An 18,647-nucleotide genomic window follows, 5' to 3' on the forward strand; every position below is an offset into this window, starting at 1 on the left:
GCATTGTATTATCTGTCTGATTTATGTACTGTTCTTACCTGAGGCGGATAATTCCCTTTAATATTTGTTTATCCATTACAATTTTCAGTTCAGGAAAAGTAAACAAAAAATTGTTTCTTAATCATGCTCTTTACCTGATATCTTTACTTTGAATGTTTGTTTATGAGTTTTATATCTTTTGTTGTTCAGGTCACTATATAAATAAATAGAGAAATATAGGAAAACATTTTTTTCTGAATTGCAAAATAGTCTATTCTATAATAGTAGTGAAAGAGTCAGTTTTTGATTTCACCATGTAGCTCCACAATGCTGTAGCAGAAATGGAAAAGGAAAAGTTTGAACTTCAGAGGCGGCACACTGAAAACATTCAAGAACTGCTAGAGGACACAAACGCACGTCTGAACAAAATGGAGGGCGAATACATGGCCCAGACACAGTCCACAGTAAGTGTTTTTTCTTCTTCTTCTTTTCTTGTCGCGTTTATAAACTGTCCTCTTCATCTGCATGTCCCCATGCTTCCAGGATGTGTGCAGTGCATAAATAAGTATGTTACAGAATGAAAAGAAAACATCTCACCTTCCCACTCGACACGGGTTTATGTGCGACAGTGGACGGTCTCTTGAAGTTTGCCGTGGGATTTCACTCTGGATTGTTTGATGCCACTGTTTTTTTTAAACCCCCAGAAGCCTTAACAAATCTTTCTTCTTGTTTTCTTCACTGACTTTCAACCTAGAGATAATTTCTTTTCTTTCTTTATTTCTGTTTTATTGTTTGTTTCAGTCTTTTTAACTGAAGACTTGATTGTTTTTCTGAAAACATCTAATGCTAGTGTGAAGACAGTCAAATTGGAGATAGGAGTAGTGTGAGCGATCGAAGACAGGTTTTCTTAGTAGATTTGTCTTGACCGAGGAGCCAGACACGGATACCACATGGGTAAGCCCCAGAGTCCCCTTCCGAAAAGGATGCAGAGGGAGGGCACTGTAGTGCACAGCAGGAGACAGTAACTTTCTCCAAGGGAAGACAGGGAACCCCTGAGAGCCCCCTCAGTGAGCACTGCTTGCAGAGGGTACGTCTGAGGGTGTGAATGTTGTCAGCCTTTAGAAGCTCAGCTGACTTCCTGAGATACAGAAGCCTGGGCAGGTGGGCTGAGGGGCCCCTGGGCCAGGGCTCCTCACGTCTGGGGCAAGTGCACCTTGTCAGTCTTGTTTCTGATACATGATGCGGCTTTGTGGCGTATGGAGCCCTGTGTCCTTCCCTGACCACTTAGCTCACCCAGGCCAGCCTGGCTTGGTCCAGAGTGCTTCCTTGAATTTAAAGCTGTGGAATTTGAGCAAGAGTCCATTACCCGGGCATGTCTTGGAGACCCTAGACCAGCTGAAGGGCCTATCTCAGAGGGTTAAAGAAATGGGATGCAGGATCCACAGTGATTTGGAGCCTGGGCTTTAGGTCTTGGGCTCATCCCAGATCCTTAAAACCTTGAGTACCATGCGAGCTCTTCAAATGTTTAGTTTCCTCATCTGTCAGATAGGGTAACAGTAGTAATAAAGTGTAATATATGTCGTTGAAAGTATTAAATAAATTAATATACATAAGTTATTTAATAAGTGCTCAATAGATAATTGTTAATGTCTTTGAAAATGTAACATACAAGAAAAGTAATCAAGAGAGCCATATACATGAGAAAGTACTCAATTCAAGAAGTTAATCGATGTTTGCTTGAAGATGGCAGGTTGAACTTGGTGTTGGCCTCCATTCCCTCCCACAAAAATGGTAGTAAAGGGATAAAGAAAAAGGCATAACCAGAAGGACAAAGAGAGTGTGAGAGTGATAAAATTCTGGAGTTGGAAAGGCGGTGGATGAGCTGACCCAGCCGGTTCAAGAAAGCAGGACCCTGCCTCGGCACTGGGGAGTCTAAGAAGCAAACCGAGTTACACGTGGACCTCCCAGGGGCTCAGGACCTGTTGTACTGCTCGCCTCTGGAAGACGGGGTGCAGGTGCTGCTTCAGCACGTGGAGAGCTGGGTGGTTTAAGACGCAGCTAGATGTGGGACTGGGGCGAGGAACACAAGCCAGCTTGTTATACCATTCCTCCTACTTTTGCACGTTTGAAATGTCCCATAGCAAAACTTTTTTAATGATACAATTAACAGCAAAAACCAGCCAGCTCTTTACATCCTCTCCCCCACTTCCTGCTTCTCACCCATCTCAGCGGAAGACAGGAGGTTACCCTCCGGAGGGAACGGCAGCCTCTGGATTGGGACACGGGGGCACAGCTGGGATTTCTTAGCGCAGCAGCTCTCGGTGTGCAGAGAGTGCGTCCTTGGGGGGGCCCGTGAGGGGCCAGGTTGTAACCCTCTCCCCACTTCCCACCACAGAGAAAGCAGCAAAAAATCAGGTCACTTGTTATAAGGGAAAAATGCTGAGCTGTCCTCAGGTGTCTTCACCTCAGCATTCCTTGCCAGAAGACAGTGGAGCAGCACCAAGAGAGACACTGAGAAAAAGCGTGTGGCCTAGGACGGTTTTCAAGTGAGGGACACAAGCAGTTTCAAACATCAGCAAATATCTTTGATTTTATATGTGTTAAATGTCACTCCAGTGTCTCTAGGTATGAGTATTGGGGGCATTATTTGAGCCCTTCAAATTTGTGTTTTTTCATTTTTCTTTAATTCTGAGAAATTTATATACATTATTTCTTCAAAAAGATCTATCCTTCCTACTCCTTGGGTCTTATTTTTTTTTTTATAAGTAATTTAAATTTATTTATTTTTTATTTATTTATGGCTGTGTTGGGTCTTCGTTTCTGTGCGAGGGCTTTCTCTAGTTGCGGCAAGCGGGGGCCACTCTTCATTGCGGTGCGCGGACCTCTCACTATCGTGGCCTCTCTTGTTGCGGAGCACAGGCTCCAGATGCGCAGGCTCAGTAACTGTGGCTCACGGGCCCAGTTGCTCCGCGGCATGTGGGATCCACCCAGACCAGGGCTCGATCCCGTGTCCCCTGCATTGGCAGGCAGATTCTCAACCACTGCGCCACCAGGGAAGCCCTTGGGTCTTATTTTATGTTTTCTATCTCCTTGTATTTTCTTCCTATCCTCTGCTCCTAGGATAGTTTCCCATTCTGATCTTATTCTTACCAATTAATTTTTTAGTAGATTTCCTTCTGCTGTATTTATTTTATTGTTTCTAATTGTATCTGTTACACCTTTTATTTCAATTATGATTTTTTTCATATCCAATATTTTAATTTGGTTTCTCTTTCTCCCCTCCTCCTCCTTTTTCTTCTTCAGGAATTTCCTGTTTTTCACATTGTTAATATATTCTTTATCTTCTTAAATATACTTATTAGGCTTATTTGAAATTCTTGGTCCATCTGTTTAATTATTTGCCTTCAGAATATTATATATTACATATTACTACATTATATATGTATTATAAATTATAGTTGCTGTATATTATTTATATATACATGTATTGCTGGCTTTCTTTCATAGTTGTCTGAAGGTGTCTAATTATTTTGTACCGTGAGCTCATGTCCTTTGAGTTTATCCATTATTCTAAGGTGTATTGGGGAAAAGCTGGAAGACCAGATCCTTGTGCGGATTAGTTATACTTTAAATAGTGAGGAGGAGGTGACCCTCAGGGCAGAGAGCCCCAGAAAGCATGGGACCACTGCTCAACTCTCCTTGGCAACTTCCCATTCGTAACACACAAACCTCTTTAACCCTAAGGAAAATGCAACTTTGGAGGGAGGGCATCTCCCTAGATTGTAGTATATCAGCCCCCAAGCTTTGGAGAGGGAGATGATCTTTTGATGAAAGAAGGTCTTATTTTTAACTTAGTCAAATTTATCAATCTTTTATAATTAGTGCTTTTTAAGTCTTTTTTTTAATATAAATTTATTTATTTTATTTATTTATTTTTGGCTGCGTTGGGTCTTCGTTGCTGTGCGTGGGCTTTCTCTAGTTGCGGCGAGCGGGGGCCACTCTTCGTTGCGGTGTGCGGGCTTCTCATTGCGGTGGCTTCTCCTGTTGCAGAGCATGGGCTCTAGGCACACGAGCTTCAGTAGTTGTGGCATGCAGACTCAGTACTTGTGGCTCGTGGGCTCTAGAGCGCAGGCTCAGTAGTTGTGGCACACAGGCTTAGTTGCTACGCAGCATGTGGGATCTTCCCAGACCAGGGCTCGAACCCGTGCCCCCTGCATTGGCAGGCGGATTCTTAACCCCTGTGCCACCAGGGAAGCCCTTTATGTCTTGTTAAACAAATCTTTCTCTAGTACAAGTGCAGAAAGATTCACCTATATGTTCTACTAAAAGCTTTAAAGTTTTGTTTTTAACATTGAGTTCTTAGTCCATGTGGAGTTATTTTTTGTGACTGGTATGAGATGAGGATCTAATTTCATTATTTTCTACCTGGATGACCTTCTTCCCCACACACCCTCCTCCCCCAATTCCTACTTTTGGCTAATTCCTCCTTTGCTCATTGATCTGCCATGCTGTCAGCTGTCAAACTTCCATATATATGAGGGTCTTTCTTCTTGTTGGTTGGCTAATTTCTCTACCTCTGCTAGTATCATACAGTCTTCATTATTATAGCTTCATGATTACTCTTGATGTCTGATAGAGAAGCCTTCCTTTCTTCCTTGTCCATCAGAAGGGTCTTGATTATGCTGAGTCCTTTTCTTTTACATATACATTTAGAATCAGCTTTCCAAGTTGATAAAGAAAATAAAACCCAGGGGTCTCTTGAACTCCTTTTGTAATGTTTCTTCCTGAGTCTTTTATATTTTTGTCATAATAAAATGTTTATACTTTTGTTGTATAAAAGACTCAGGAATAAACGTATATGTCGTAACTTTTAACTCTTAACATGTATGTAATAAATATTTTATTATAGTTTATTGTACTTTGACTAGAACTTGCAGAAAATGTTAAATAATGGTGATGATAGTGGATTTAAAAATAAAATTTTTTTCTTTTGGAAAAAATATACATATACTCTCATTATTGAAAATTTAGAAAAGTGATATAGTCAAAAAGAAAAAAAATGAACGTCTACATAATAAAATTACTCTTATTGGAAGTGTGTGAGAGTGCCCATTCTTCTACGTTTTGGGCCCAACAATGGGTGTTTTAATTAAAAACAGACAGACAAACCAAAACTTTGCCAATTTGATAGGCATCTTAGTTTCCTAGACTGCTGTAAGAAATGACCACACACCTGCTATCTCAGAACAAGAGAAATTTATTGTCTCACAGTTTTGGAGGCTAGAAGTCTGAACTCAAGGTGTCCACAGGGCCCTGCCCTCCCTGAAATCTCCAGAGGAAGATCCTTGCTTGCCTCTTCCTACCTGGTTGTCTTTTTTTTTTTTTTTTTTGATAATAGCCTTCCTAATGGGTACAAAGTGGTATCTCATAGTGGTTGGTTTTGATTTGCATTTCCCTAATGATTAGTGATGCTTAGCATCTTTTCATGTGCTTATTGGCCATTGTATATTAACTTTTGAGAAATGTCTATTCAAGTTCTTTGCTCTTTTTATGATTGTGTTATTTGGTTTTTCATTGTCGTTGAGTTGTAGGAGTTCTTTGTATATTCTGGGTGGCAATCCCTTATCAGATATATGATTTTTTTTAGTTACCTATTTAAAGGCTGTCCAAATACAGTCACATTTTGAGGTGCTAAGGAGTTAGGACTTCAGTGTATGAATTTGGAGGAAGACAATTCAGCCCATAACTATTGTATAAGTTAACAACAAACATAGCATGCGGTATAAAAGTGAAAAAGCCTAAGTAGTTTTTGGCTCATGAGGTTAAATTTACCAGGCACCTAACATGACCAGGCACTGCAGTGGACCCTGGGGACAAAGCAGTAAACAAGTCCCTTCCACAGTGTTCATGTTTCCATGGGGTGACAGCCAGTGAACAGCTACAGGTGTCCAGTAGTGATAAGTGGTGTGATGAAAAAGAAGCCACTGTAAGACATGAGTTTAAATGGGGTGATTTCAGCACTCCCTCTTTCGAGAGCACTGGAATCACAACTAACTGCTGAACAGTCATCGACAGCAAGATACTGGAACTCACCAAAAAAGATACCCTGCATCCAAAGACAAAGGAGAAGCCGCAATGAGACGGTAGGAGGGGCGCAATCACAATCAAATCAAATCCCATAACTGCTGTGTGGGTGAGTCACAAATTGGAGAACACTTATACCACTGAAGTCCACCCACTGGAGTGAAGATCCTGAGCCCCACGTCAGGCTTCCCAACCTGGGGGTCTGGCAACGGGAGGAGGAATTCCTAGAGAATCAGACTTTGAAGACTAGCGGGATTTGACTGCAGGACTTCAACAGGACTGGGGGAAACAGAGACTCCACTCTTGGAGGACACACACAAAGTAGTGTGGGCATCGGGACCCAGGAGAAGGAGCAGTGACCCCATAGGAGGCTGAACCAGACCTACCTGCTAGTGTTGGAGGGTCTCCTGCAGAGGCAGGGGTTGGCTGTGTCTCACCATGAGGACAAGGACACTGGCAACAGAAGTTCTGGGAAGTACTCCTTGGCATGAGCCCTCCCAGAGTCTGCCATTAGCCCCACCAAAGAGCCGGGTAGGCTCCAGTGTTGGGTCTCCTCAGGCCAAACAACCAACAGGGAGGGAACCCAGCCCCACCCATCAGCAGACAAGCGGATTAAAGTTTTACTGAGCTCTGCCCACCAGAGCAACACCCAGCTCTACCCACCACCAGTCCCTCCCATCAGGAAGCTTGCACAAGCCTCTTAGATAGCCTCATCCACCAGAGGGCAGACAGCAGAAGCAAGAAGAACTACAATCCTGCAGCCTGTGGAACAAAAACCACATTCACAGAAAGACAGACAAAATGAAAAGGCAGAGGAGTATGTACCAGATGAAGGAACAAGATAAAACCCCAGAAAAACAACTAAATGAAGTGGAGATAGGCAACCTTCCAGAAAAAGAATTCAGAATAATGATAGTGAAGATGATCCAGGACCTCGGAAAAAGAATGGAGGCAAAGATCGAGAAGATGCAAGAAACGTTTAATAAAGACCTAGAAGAATTAACAAACACCTAGAAGAATTAAAGAACAAACAGAGATGAATGATACAATAACTGAAATGAAAAATATACTAGAAGGAATCAATAGCAGAATAACTGAGGCAGAAGAATGGATAAGTGACCTGGAAGACAGAATGGTAGAATTCACCACCACAGAACAGAATAAGGAAAAAAGAATGAAAAGAAATGAAGACAGCCTAAGAGACCTTTGGGACAACATTAAACGCAACAACATTCGCATTATAGAGGTCCCAGAAGGAGAAGAGAGAGTCCAGGAAGCACAGAGAGTCCCAGGCAGGATAAACCCAAGGAGAAACATGCTGAGACACATAGTAATCAAATTCACAAAAATTAAAGACAAAGAAAAATTATTGAAAGCAACAAGGGAAAATGACAAATAACATACAAGGGAACTCCCATAATGTTAACAGCTGATTTCTCAGCAGAAACTCTACAAGCCAGAAGGGAGTGACACGATATATTTAAAGTGATGAAAGGGAAGAACCTACAACCAAGATTACTCTACCCGGCAAGGATCTCATTCAGATTTGACAGAGAAATCAAAAGCAAGCAAAAGCTAAGAGAATTCAGTACCACCAAACCAGCTCTACAACAAATGCTAAAGGAACTTCTCTAAGTGGGAAACACAAGAGAAGAAAAGGACCTACAAAAACAATTAAGAAAATGGTAATAGGAACATACATATCGATAATTACCTTAAACATGAATGGATTAAATGCTCCAACCAAAAGACACAGGCTTGCTGAATGGATACAAAAACAAGACCCATATATATGCTGTCTACAAGAGACCCACTTCAGACCTAGGGACGCATACAGACTGAAAGTGAGGGGATGGAAAAAGATATTCCATGCAAATGGAAATCAAAAGAAAGCTGGAGTAGCAATACTCATATCAGATAAAATAGACTTTAAAATAAAGAAAGTTATAAGAGACAAGGAAGGACACTACATAATGATCAAGGGATCAATCCAAGAAGAAGATATAACTATTATAAATATATATGCACCCAACAGAGGAACACCTCAATACATACAGCAACTGCTAACAGCTATAAAAGAGGAAATTGACAGTAACACAATAATAGTGGGGGACTTTAACACCTCACTTACACCAATGGACACATCATCCAGACAGAAAATTAATAAGGAAACACAAGCTTTGAATGACACAATAGACCACATAGATTTAATTGATATTTATAGGACATTCCATCCAAAAACAGCAGATTACACTTTCTTCTCAAGTGCACATGGAACATTCTCCAGGATAGATCACATCTTGGGTCACAAATCAAGCCTCAGTAAATTTAAGAAAATTGAAATCATATCAAGCATCTTTTCCGACCACATAGCCATGAGATTAGAAATGAATTACAGGGAAAAAAACGTAAAAAACACAAACACATGGAGGCTAAACAATACGTTACTAAATAACCAAGAGATCACTGAAGAAATCAAAGAGGAAATCAAAAAATACCTAGAGACAAATGACAATGAAAACACGACGATTGAAAACCTATGGGATGCAGCAAAAGCAGTTCTAAGAGGTAAGTTTATAGCAATACAAGCCCACCTCAAGAAACAAGAAAAACCTCAAATAAACAAACTAACCTTACACCTAAAGGAACTAGAGAAAGAAGAACAAACAAAACCCAAAGTTAGTAGAAGGAAAGAAATCATGAAGATCAGAGCAGAAATAAATGAAATAGAAACAAAGAAAACAATAGCAAAGATCAGTAAAACTAAAAGCTGGTTTTTTGAGAAGATAAACAAAATTGATACACCTTTAGCCAGAGTCATCAAGAGAAAGAGGGAGAGGACTCAAATCAATAAAATTAGAAATGAAAAGGAGAAGTTACAATAGACACCACAGAAATACAAAGCATCATAAGAGACTACTACAAGCAACTCTGTGCCAATAAAATGGACAACCTGAAGAAATGGACAAATTCTTAGAAAGGTATAACCTTCCAAGACTGAACCAGGAAGAAATAGAAAATATGAACAGACCAATCACAAGGAATGAAATTGAAACTGTGATTAAAAATCTTCCAACAAACAAAAGTCCAGGACCAGATGGCTTCACAGGTGAATTCTATCAAACATTTAGAGAAGAGCTAACACCCATCCTTCTCAAACTCTTCCAAAGAATTGCAGAGGAAGGAATACTCCCAAACTCATTCTACGAGGCCACCATCACCCTGATACCAAAACCAGACAGAGAAACTGCAAAAAAAGAAAATTACGGAGCAATATCACTGATGAATATAGATGCAAAAATTCTCAACAAAATACTAGCAAACAGAATCCAACAACACATTAAAAGGATCACACACCGTAATCCAGTGGGATTTATCCCAGGGATGCAGGGATTCTTCAGTATATGCAAATCAGTCAATGTAATACACCAGATTAACAAAATGAAGAAGAAAAACCATATGATCATCTCAACAGATGCAGAAAAAGCTTTTGACAAAATTCAACACCCATTTATGATAAAAACTCTATAGAAAGTGGGCATAGAGGGAACCTACCTCAACATAGTATAGGCCATATACAACAAACCCACAGCAAACATCATTCTCAATGGTGAAAAACTGAAAGCATTTCCTCTAAGATCAGGAAGAAGACAAGGATGTCCCCTCTAGCCGCTATTATTCAACATAGTTTTGGAAGTCCTAGTCACGGCAATCAGAGAAGAAAAAGAAATAAAAGGAATGCAAATTGGAAAAGAAGAAGTAAAACTCACTGTTTGCAGATGACATGATACTGTACATAGAGAATCCTAAAGATGCCACCAGAAGACTACTAGAGCTAATCAATGAATGTGGTAAAGTTGCAGGATACAAAATTAATGCACAGAAATCTCTTGGATTCCTATACACTAACAACAAAAGATCAGAAAGAGAAATTAAGGAAACAATCCCATTCACCATTTCAACGAAAAGAGTAAAATACCTAGGAATAAACCTACCTAAGGAGGTAAAAGACCTGTAGTCAGAAAACTATAAGACACTGATGAAAGAAATTAAAGGTGAAACAAACAGATGGAGAGATATACCATGTTTTTGGATTGGAAGAATCAACATTGTGAAAATGACTGTACTATCCAAAGCAATCTACAGATTCAATACAATCCCTATCAAACTACCAATGGCAATTTTCACAGAACTAGAACAAAAAATTTCACAATTTGTATGGAAACACAAAAGACCCCAAATAGCCAAAGCAATCTTGAGAAAGAAAAATGGAGCTGGAGGAATCAGGCTCCCTGCCTTCAGACTATACTACAAAGCTACAGTAATCAAGACAACATGGTACTGGCACAAAAACAGAAATATAGATCAATGGAACAGGATAGAAAGCCCAGAGGTAAACCCACGCACCTATGGTCAACTACTCTATGACAAAGGAGGCAAGGGTATACAATGGAGAAAAGACAGTCTCTTTCAATAAGTGGTGCTGGGCAAACTGGATAGCTACATGTAAAAAATGAAATTAGAACACTCCCTAACACCATACACAAAAATAAACTCAAAATGGATTAGAGACCTAAATGTAAGACCGGACACTATAAAACTCTTAGAGGAAAACATAGGAAGAACACTCTTTGACATAAATCACAGCAAGATCTTTTTTGATCCACCTGCTAGAGTAATGGAAATAAAAACAAAAATAAACAAATGGGATCTAATGAACCTTAAAAGCTTTTGCAAAGCAAATGAAACTACCAACAAGATGAAAAGACAACCCTCTGAATGGGAGAAAATATTTGCAAATGAATCAACAGACAGAGGATTAATCTCCAAAATGTATAAACAGCTCATGCAGCTCAGTATTAAAAAAAACAAACAACCCAATCCAAAAATGGGCAGAAGACCTAAATAGACATTTCTCCAAAGAAGACATACAGATGGCCAAGAAACACATGAAAAGCTGCTCAACATCACTAATTATTAGAGAAATGCAAATCAAAACTACAATGAGATATCACCTCACACCAGTTAGAATGGGCATCATCAGAAAATCTACAAACAAATGCTGGAGAGGGTGTGAAGAAAAGGGAACCCTCTCGCACTGTTGGTGGGAATGTAAATTGATACAGCCACTATGGAGAACAGTATGGAGGTTCCTCAAAAAACTAAAAATAGAATTACCATATGACCCAGCAATCCCACTACTGGGCATATACCCAGAGAAAACCATAATTCAAAGAGACACATGCACCCCAATGTGCATTGCAGCACTGTTTACAATAGCCAGGTCATGGAAGCAACCTAAATGCCCATCGACAGGCAAATGGATAAAGAAGATGTGGTACATATATACAATGGAATATTACTCAGCCATAGAAAGGAGCGCAATTGGGTCATTTGTAGAGACGTGGATGGATCTAGAGACCGTCATACAGAGTGAAGTAAGTCAGAAAGAGAAAAACAAATATCGTATATTAACGCACATATGTGGAACCTAGGAAAATGGTACCGATGAACCAGTTTGCAGGGCAGAAATAGAGACACAGATGTAGAGAACAAACGTATGGACACCAAGGGTTTCAGGAAAGCGGTGGGGGTGGGTGGTGGTGATGGTGGGATGAACTGGGAGATTGGGATTGACATGTATACACTGATGTGTATAAAATAGATAACTAATAACAACCTGCTGTATAAAAAATAAATAAAATTCCGAAGAAAAATCAGTGGCGTGATTTCATCCTCAAGGAGGTGGAAGTTGGTTCTTGGGATTAAAAAATGTAGATATTATAATGGATTGTGACCCTCCAGTGGGCATAGTTTATAAACAGCAAGACTGTGGTATTAAAATTTCATAGTAGGGGATGATTAGAAGAAAATATCTAAAGTGGCTTCTTAGTTAATTAAGTAACGGCAATAATTGTTTAACACGGTTGAGCAACAGCGGAACGAGGAACAAAGCAGAGGCGAGCGTACCGCCGACACGTGCCGGGGAACCTTTCTTCTGAAGGCGGGATGCTTACACAGCGCCTTTGAGAAGTACCGGGGCCGTGTGGTCCTCTGGGAAAAGCGTTTCGGGCAGAAGGAATGGCCAGGGCAAAGACGCGAAAGCTGGGACTGTCCGGCAAGTTCAGCAGAGCAAGGGGCGGCGTGGACGGGGCCCTGTGAGCAGAAAGGAGCAGAAAGGAGCGTAGTAGGAAAATTCGTCAGTGGGCAAATCAGGGAAAACCCTGTAGTGGATTATTGTTAACAATCCTTCGTACAGTTCAGTGAATTTCTGGTACATTTGTATTGAATTTGTATTGGATTGAGCACATGAAAGTGGTTCCATCTGACTATTATTTTTAAAGAATCTGTCTTGCTCTGTGCGGAGAACAAACTCTGGGTGGCCGAGAATGGGAGCCGGGAGACCAATCAGGACGCTGGTGTTGTAGGTCCAGGCGGGAGAGGTGGGCGGCTTGGCCTTGGGGGTCAGTCCAGAGGTGAGAACTGCCAAGTGCTGCTCCTGTTCCCTGGGATGGAGAAGCCTGAAAGTGGATCAGGTTTACTTGGGGGAAAAACCAAGGGTTTATTTTCTGGATAATCAGCATAGTGATGATATTCAAAGCCATGAACAAAAACCTAATTTATATCTGCAATACATTTTCGTCATCTCAACATCCTAAATTTTCACAAAAGTGAATAAATATATTAAGTAATTTTAGGGTTGAAATTTATGAAACATATTGATTGTCTAAAATGCCTACTGCATTGTTATATTTCATTAGTTAAATATCATTAAGAGAGTAATAGCTTTCACAGTGGAATTTTAATTTTTATCAATTTGGGATGTAAAGTAAAGTGATACTTTGGGGCCAAGAGGTTACTGTTAGAGGAACTTCATTATATTTTTAATGAAAGTTGAATTTAAAAATTAGCATTCAGACCTTGTCATTAGGTAACAGTAAGTATAGAGAAAAATGGGCAGAGTCTGTCAGCAGCATTGAATTTTTTTTTTTTTTTAATTAATTTATTTATTTTTGGCTGTGTTGGGTCTTCGTTTCTGTGCGAGGGCTTTCTCTAGTTGCGGCAAGCGGGGGCCACTCTTCATCACAGTGCGCGGGCCTCTCACGATCGCGGCCTCTCTTGTTGCGGAGCACAGGCTCCAGATGCGCAGGCTCAGTAGTTGTGGCTCACGGGCCCAGCTGCTCCGCGGCATGTGGGATCTTCCCGGACCAGGGCTCGAACCCGTGTCCCCTGCACTGGCAGGCAGATTCTCAACCACTGCGCCACCAGGGACGCCCCAGCAGCATTGAATTTAAGAATCATCAAAACTAGACCGATCTTGCTGAGCCGCTCCTGGTTTAACAATTAAACAAGGTAGAGTTCAAGGCATGGTTTAAGATGAAAGATGAGACTGTCACTGAGAATTAGTTCCTGTGTTTTGTTCTTTCAGGCTTTTTTCTTTTTTTTGTTAGGACATATTCTGTTTCCGTGCCATTTATCGTAAGCAGACAATTGTATAGATGACTAGACTCATGTCTTTTGGTATTGGCAGGGATTTTCTTGTGTGAAACTAATAATTAAACATGTAAACACTGGATTTTTTTTTTTTTTAGTTTTGAACTGTATTAAATTTAAATAAACAGAACACAAAATGATGGTGATAGAAAAGTGACATTTTTATAACTAAATCAGTGAGGAGTAGCATGTTACACTGCTCTTTTACTTGGAAATATTCCAAGTTCTTTTGAAATAAGATGTGTAATTCTTCATTATTTAGTCTTAAACAGAGTCCCTTAAACACTGGGTTTTTAAAACAATATATTAGAACTTATAAATATGAAAATGATAGCAAAATTCTTAGATGCTTGGGGAGGTGACAGCTGTAAAATATAGGGCTCTATTCATACCAGGGTTTAGACACACAAAGTCTGTGAGTAGTTTTATTGAGATTTTAGGCTTTATTAGTGGAATTCTTTACCCACTTCTGTACCATGGATGCCACTGGCAATCTTGTGAAGTTTATGTGCCCTTTCCCAGAATAATATTTGAAAATTTAATAAAATATATGAGATTGCAAAGAAATTATATTGAGTTACAGTCATCAAAATATTAATAAATCAAAGTCATGATAAAGTAATACATATGCTTCTAAACTAATGCAGTAAATATCAAGATTTAGCAGTGGGCCTAATAATAATTGTAATTTATGAATAATGAGGAGGATAAACAATATTAGTGATTATCCGACACTGTATGGTCTGTGGAAATATCTCTGTTTCTGTTATTCGTAGGTATTGCTAGTACGAACTTGTCTGTTGACTGTGTTCATAGTTAAAGGGAAATGCTGAAGGTCAGTTAGGGGACTGAAAATAAAGAGGAGCTATTTTTTTCTGTTCAAAGTCCCTGACACTCTGAATTCTATTCATGGACCTGAATCAAGTTTAAAGAGTATCAAAAGGGCCTAGACACGTGAAGTATTGTGTTAACTATTATTAGCTATTATTGTTAGTGGCATGTGGTGATTCATACAGCAGTTCATCACTCTCTGAGATGGCCCGGAGTTGTCATTTTATAGTCGCCACCAGAATTTTTCTCCCAGCCTCACAATTTTAAAGAAAAAACTCCCAAAGAGCACCAGTTCATCATTTTGAACAAGATGACCATTTAGAAAAATAGATTTTATTTTTTAGGACAGTTTTAGATTTACAGAAAACTTGAGAAGATGGTACAGAGAGTCCCTATATACCCCACACCCAACTTCCCCTCTTTGTAACGTCTTACGTTATTTTGGTACAGTTGTTACAATCAATGAATCAACAGGATACGTTAATAAACTGAAGTCCATAGTTTATTCAGTTTTCCTTAATTTTTACTTAATGTCCTTTTTCTTTTCCAGGATCTCATCCAGATACCACATTGTATTTTCTGCTTAGGTTCCTTTTGGTTGTGACAGTTTCTCAGACTTCCCTTGTTTTTAATAGCCGTGACACTTCTGAGGAGGACTGGTCAGGAATATTGTATAATGCCCTGTATTGGAATTTGTCTCATGTTTTTCTCATGATTAGACTGGGGTTATGGGTTGAGGCAGTAAGATCACGGAGGTAAAGTGCTGTTCTCAGCATATCACATCAAGGGTACATGCTACTGATGACTTACTGTGGATATTAACCTTGATCATCTGGCTGAGGCAGTGTTTGTTAGGTTTTCCACTGTGAAGCCATTCCCTCCCTGCCTTTCCATACTGTCCTCTCTGGAAGGAAGTACCTATGTGCAGCCTGTGCGTAAGAAGTGGGGAGTTACACTCTCCATACTTGAGGGTGGAGTACCTATGTAAATTATTTGGAGTTTTTCTGCGTGGGAGATTTGTCTCTTCTCCCTCATTTATTAATTTATTGAATCATTTATTTTTATCAGTATGGACTCATGGATATTATTTATCTTATGCTCTGGGCTATAATCCAATATTCCTTTATTTTGTTGCTTAAATTGTTCCAGCTTCAGCCGTTGGGAGAGCCTCCAGTAGGCTTCTCTGCCCCTTTGACCCACCCCATCAGTGTGGAGTATATGGAGACTGGTATTAGAAGCCAAGATCTGTGTGCTGGGTGTACTTATTACTGCTGGGGTGTCATTTCTTTTATGTCCTCTCACCAGAGTATTTGTGTATGTATAAACCTGTATATATATGCATATCTGTAAACATTAGTATATGTAACCGTCTGTATCTGTATTAAGCTAAACATAAGCTCTTACTGATGTCTGTAACTCTAAACCATTACCACATGGATTATTCTAGCCTTCTCCTCCCCTCTGTAAATTCTCAATCCAACATTGGAAACTTGGCCTCCACCATCATCTTCTAATTGTTCAATTTCAGCGCACAGAAATGGATATAGTCAGAGTTGTTGGTCCATATCCCCATGGGAACCAACTTTGTCACCTAGGGAACAGCGCTTACGTGCAATTCCTTTTGCCTTTGGTCTCACAGACGCCACTCATTTCAAAATTGCGTAGGTCATCACCTTTCCCGCTACCCCTTCAATGAGCTTTTTATGTATTTGTAATAGAACTAGATTCTTTTATGTATTTGTAATAGAACTAGATTCTCTTTATGTATTTGTAATAGAACTAGATTCTTTTTTCACAGCCTGCATTTCTTCCGGGGAAGAATGTGCCAGTTCTCTTGGCATATTAGATTTTGAACCTGGAAGATTTATGATTTTTCCACTTCTCATCTCCTGCGTTTAGTATTTTACTCAATCATACTATTTACTTCTCTGAAAATTTTCCTGGACCTGCTCTCTCCCCTTCTGTTTCCACAGCTGCCACTTGAGCCCAGGCCATTGTTGCCTCATTCTGGGATCTTCCAGTAGCCTGCCGGTCGCTCTCCTGTTCTCCTCTTGTTCCAAATCCCACAAGTGCAGTTTGTCCCGTTTTCCCGTGACCGAGAGCTTGAATTACTAATCTAATGCCTATTATAACTTCTGTCTACAAGCTGTGTCCTTTCAAGAACTCCAGCCTCGTCTTCCGAGTGCCACCTCTGAGTTCACAATGTGGGAAGATATTCTTTGCACCCAAGGTAATCTGTTTGTTCCTTCTCTGATCCTGCAGTTATAAACTCTGGAATTCCCCTCCCACACTGTTTGTTACAGCCTGAAAAATGAGATTCTACATCAGCATCTTTTCATGATTCTACAACAGCATCTTTTTATCTGAATAACTTTTTGCCCCATTTTGAGGCCTTCACTATTTTGTGTCCCCTCGGTTCTTTGTATTCATTTTTTAAAGATTATTTTGGCCACATGTTATTTAGGTATTTCCTATATGTCTGTGGGTTTCCCCTGACATTATAAGTTTTTTTTTTTAAGTTATTTATTTTATTTATTTATTTTTGGCTGCGTTGGGTCTTTGTTGCTGCGCGTGGGCTTTCTGAAGTTGCGGTGAGCAGGGGCTGCTCTTCGTTGCGGTGCATGGGCTTCTTGTTGCGGTGGCTTCTCTTGTTGCAGAGCACAGGCTCTAGGCGCCCGGGCTTCAGGAGTTGTGGCTCGCGGGCTCTGGAGTGCAGGCTCAGTAGTTGTGGCACACAGGCTTAGTTGCTCCGCGGCATGTGGGATCTTCCCGGACCAGGGCTCGAACCCGTGTCGCCTGCATTGGCAGGCTGATTCTTAACCACCGTGCCACCAGGGAAGTCCCATTATACGTTTTAAATTTCTTTCATTTACTTTATGCTTACTTTATTTTGTCTAAGACACAATGTGTTAAGAAAATGCTTTTAAAAAGAAATATAAAATAGTAAATAAATAATAAAGTGAATAACTGTCATCATACATTTTGCTTCAGAAAGTTTGTACCAGTATATATACAAGTATCTGTTCAGTAAATATAGAACTTAGTGCAGAAGCCACATTTTCAGTTCATACAATACTTGACTGCCCAGTAGGGCCACATTTAATAGTATCCTTGCACCGGAAACCGTGCCAGCTTCCAGCAATGCAGGTGTTAAACCCAGGTGCCCAGTGGTTGAGGCTTGGTATCAGCACGGTTCTGTTCTTTGTTTTAAGGCTGCTCATGCCTCGCTCTGTTTCTTCTGCTGTCACTCTCACCCCTCTTGTGCCTTGTCTTTCTAGTTTGATTGGCTGCTGTCCTGCTTTTCTACTCCCGAACCCTTTTCCTAACTTCCACTCTTTGTCTTCCCTTTGGTGGCTGTTCTGTTTGGCACAGCGCTGGGACTTCCTAACCTTGTGCCAGTCTTCACAGACGGTACCAACTAGGTTGTTCTGGCCCATTTCATGGGCTCTTTATTTATTACGTCTCTCCTGTGCTAAACATGTAAACTGTTTGAATTAGTTGGTAAGTGACTCTCAGGAGAAGTAAATCTTTGACAATTTGATCTGTGTTTGTTGGAATTAGCATGGACCTCATACATACAATCCATTTCCAAGCGTAGCATGAGCCTGAGGAAACGTGTTGAATAGCGTGGTAAAGGAAATGGTTTTGGGGCCTACGTTTCTTAGACTTAATTGTTTAGAGCTGTTTTATTCACAGCAAAATTGAGGAGGAGGAAGGTAGAGAGATTTCCCGTGTACCCCTGTCCCTGCTGCTGGCAGGCAGAGCCTTCTGCCATGGGCACCTCCCACCAGACGCTGCAGCAGTCACAGTTCATGAACCCGCGGTGCTGCATCGTCACCCAAGGTCCGTAGCTTCCATTAGAGTTCACTCTTGGTATTAGATGGTCTGCGGGGTTGGACAAGTGTATAATGACATGTATTGATCTAAAATTACAGTATTACACATAGTATTTTCACTGCCCTAGAAATCCCCTGTTCATCCTTCCCCTCCCCGCACCCCCTGGCAACTGTCTCCATAGTTTTGTCTTTTCCAAAATGTCATATAGTTGGAGTCATACAGTATGTAGACTTTTAAGATTTGTTGCTTTCTTTTTTTAAAAATTAATTAATTAATTTATTTTTGGCTGCATTGGGTCTTCATTGCTGTGCGTGGGCTTTCTCTAGTTGTGGCGAGCGGGGTCTACTCTTCGTTGCGGTGCGCGGGCTTCTCATTGCGGTGGCTTCTCTTGTTGTGGAGCACAGGCTCTAGGCATGCGGGCT

General features: G+C 40.5%; 1 protein-coding gene across 21 annotated transcripts in view; it reads left to right on the forward strand.

Moving 5' to 3' along the window:
• Window positions 1-18,647, forward strand: part of CEP112 (centrosomal protein 112) — a 413,727-nt gene that overhangs the window by 81,606 nt on the left and 313,474 nt on the right. For 20 of the 21 annotated variants that reach the window (XM_082370414.1, XM_082370412.1, XM_082370410.1 and 17 more), the window contains one exon: window positions 300-443. In XM_082370414.1, coding sequence (XP_082226540.1) covers window positions 300-443 — 144 coding nt within the window. Of the gene's footprint in view, window positions 1-279; window positions 444-18,647 lie in introns of all 21 variants that reach the window. The other variant, XM_082370422.1, reaches the window with a different exon arrangement.

The sequence above is a fragment of the Balaenoptera borealis genome, assembly GCF_965194805.1.
Source record: "Balaenoptera borealis genome assembly, chromosome: 20".
Lineage (NCBI taxonomy): Eukaryota > Metazoa > Chordata > Mammalia > Artiodactyla > Balaenopteridae > Balaenoptera > Balaenoptera borealis.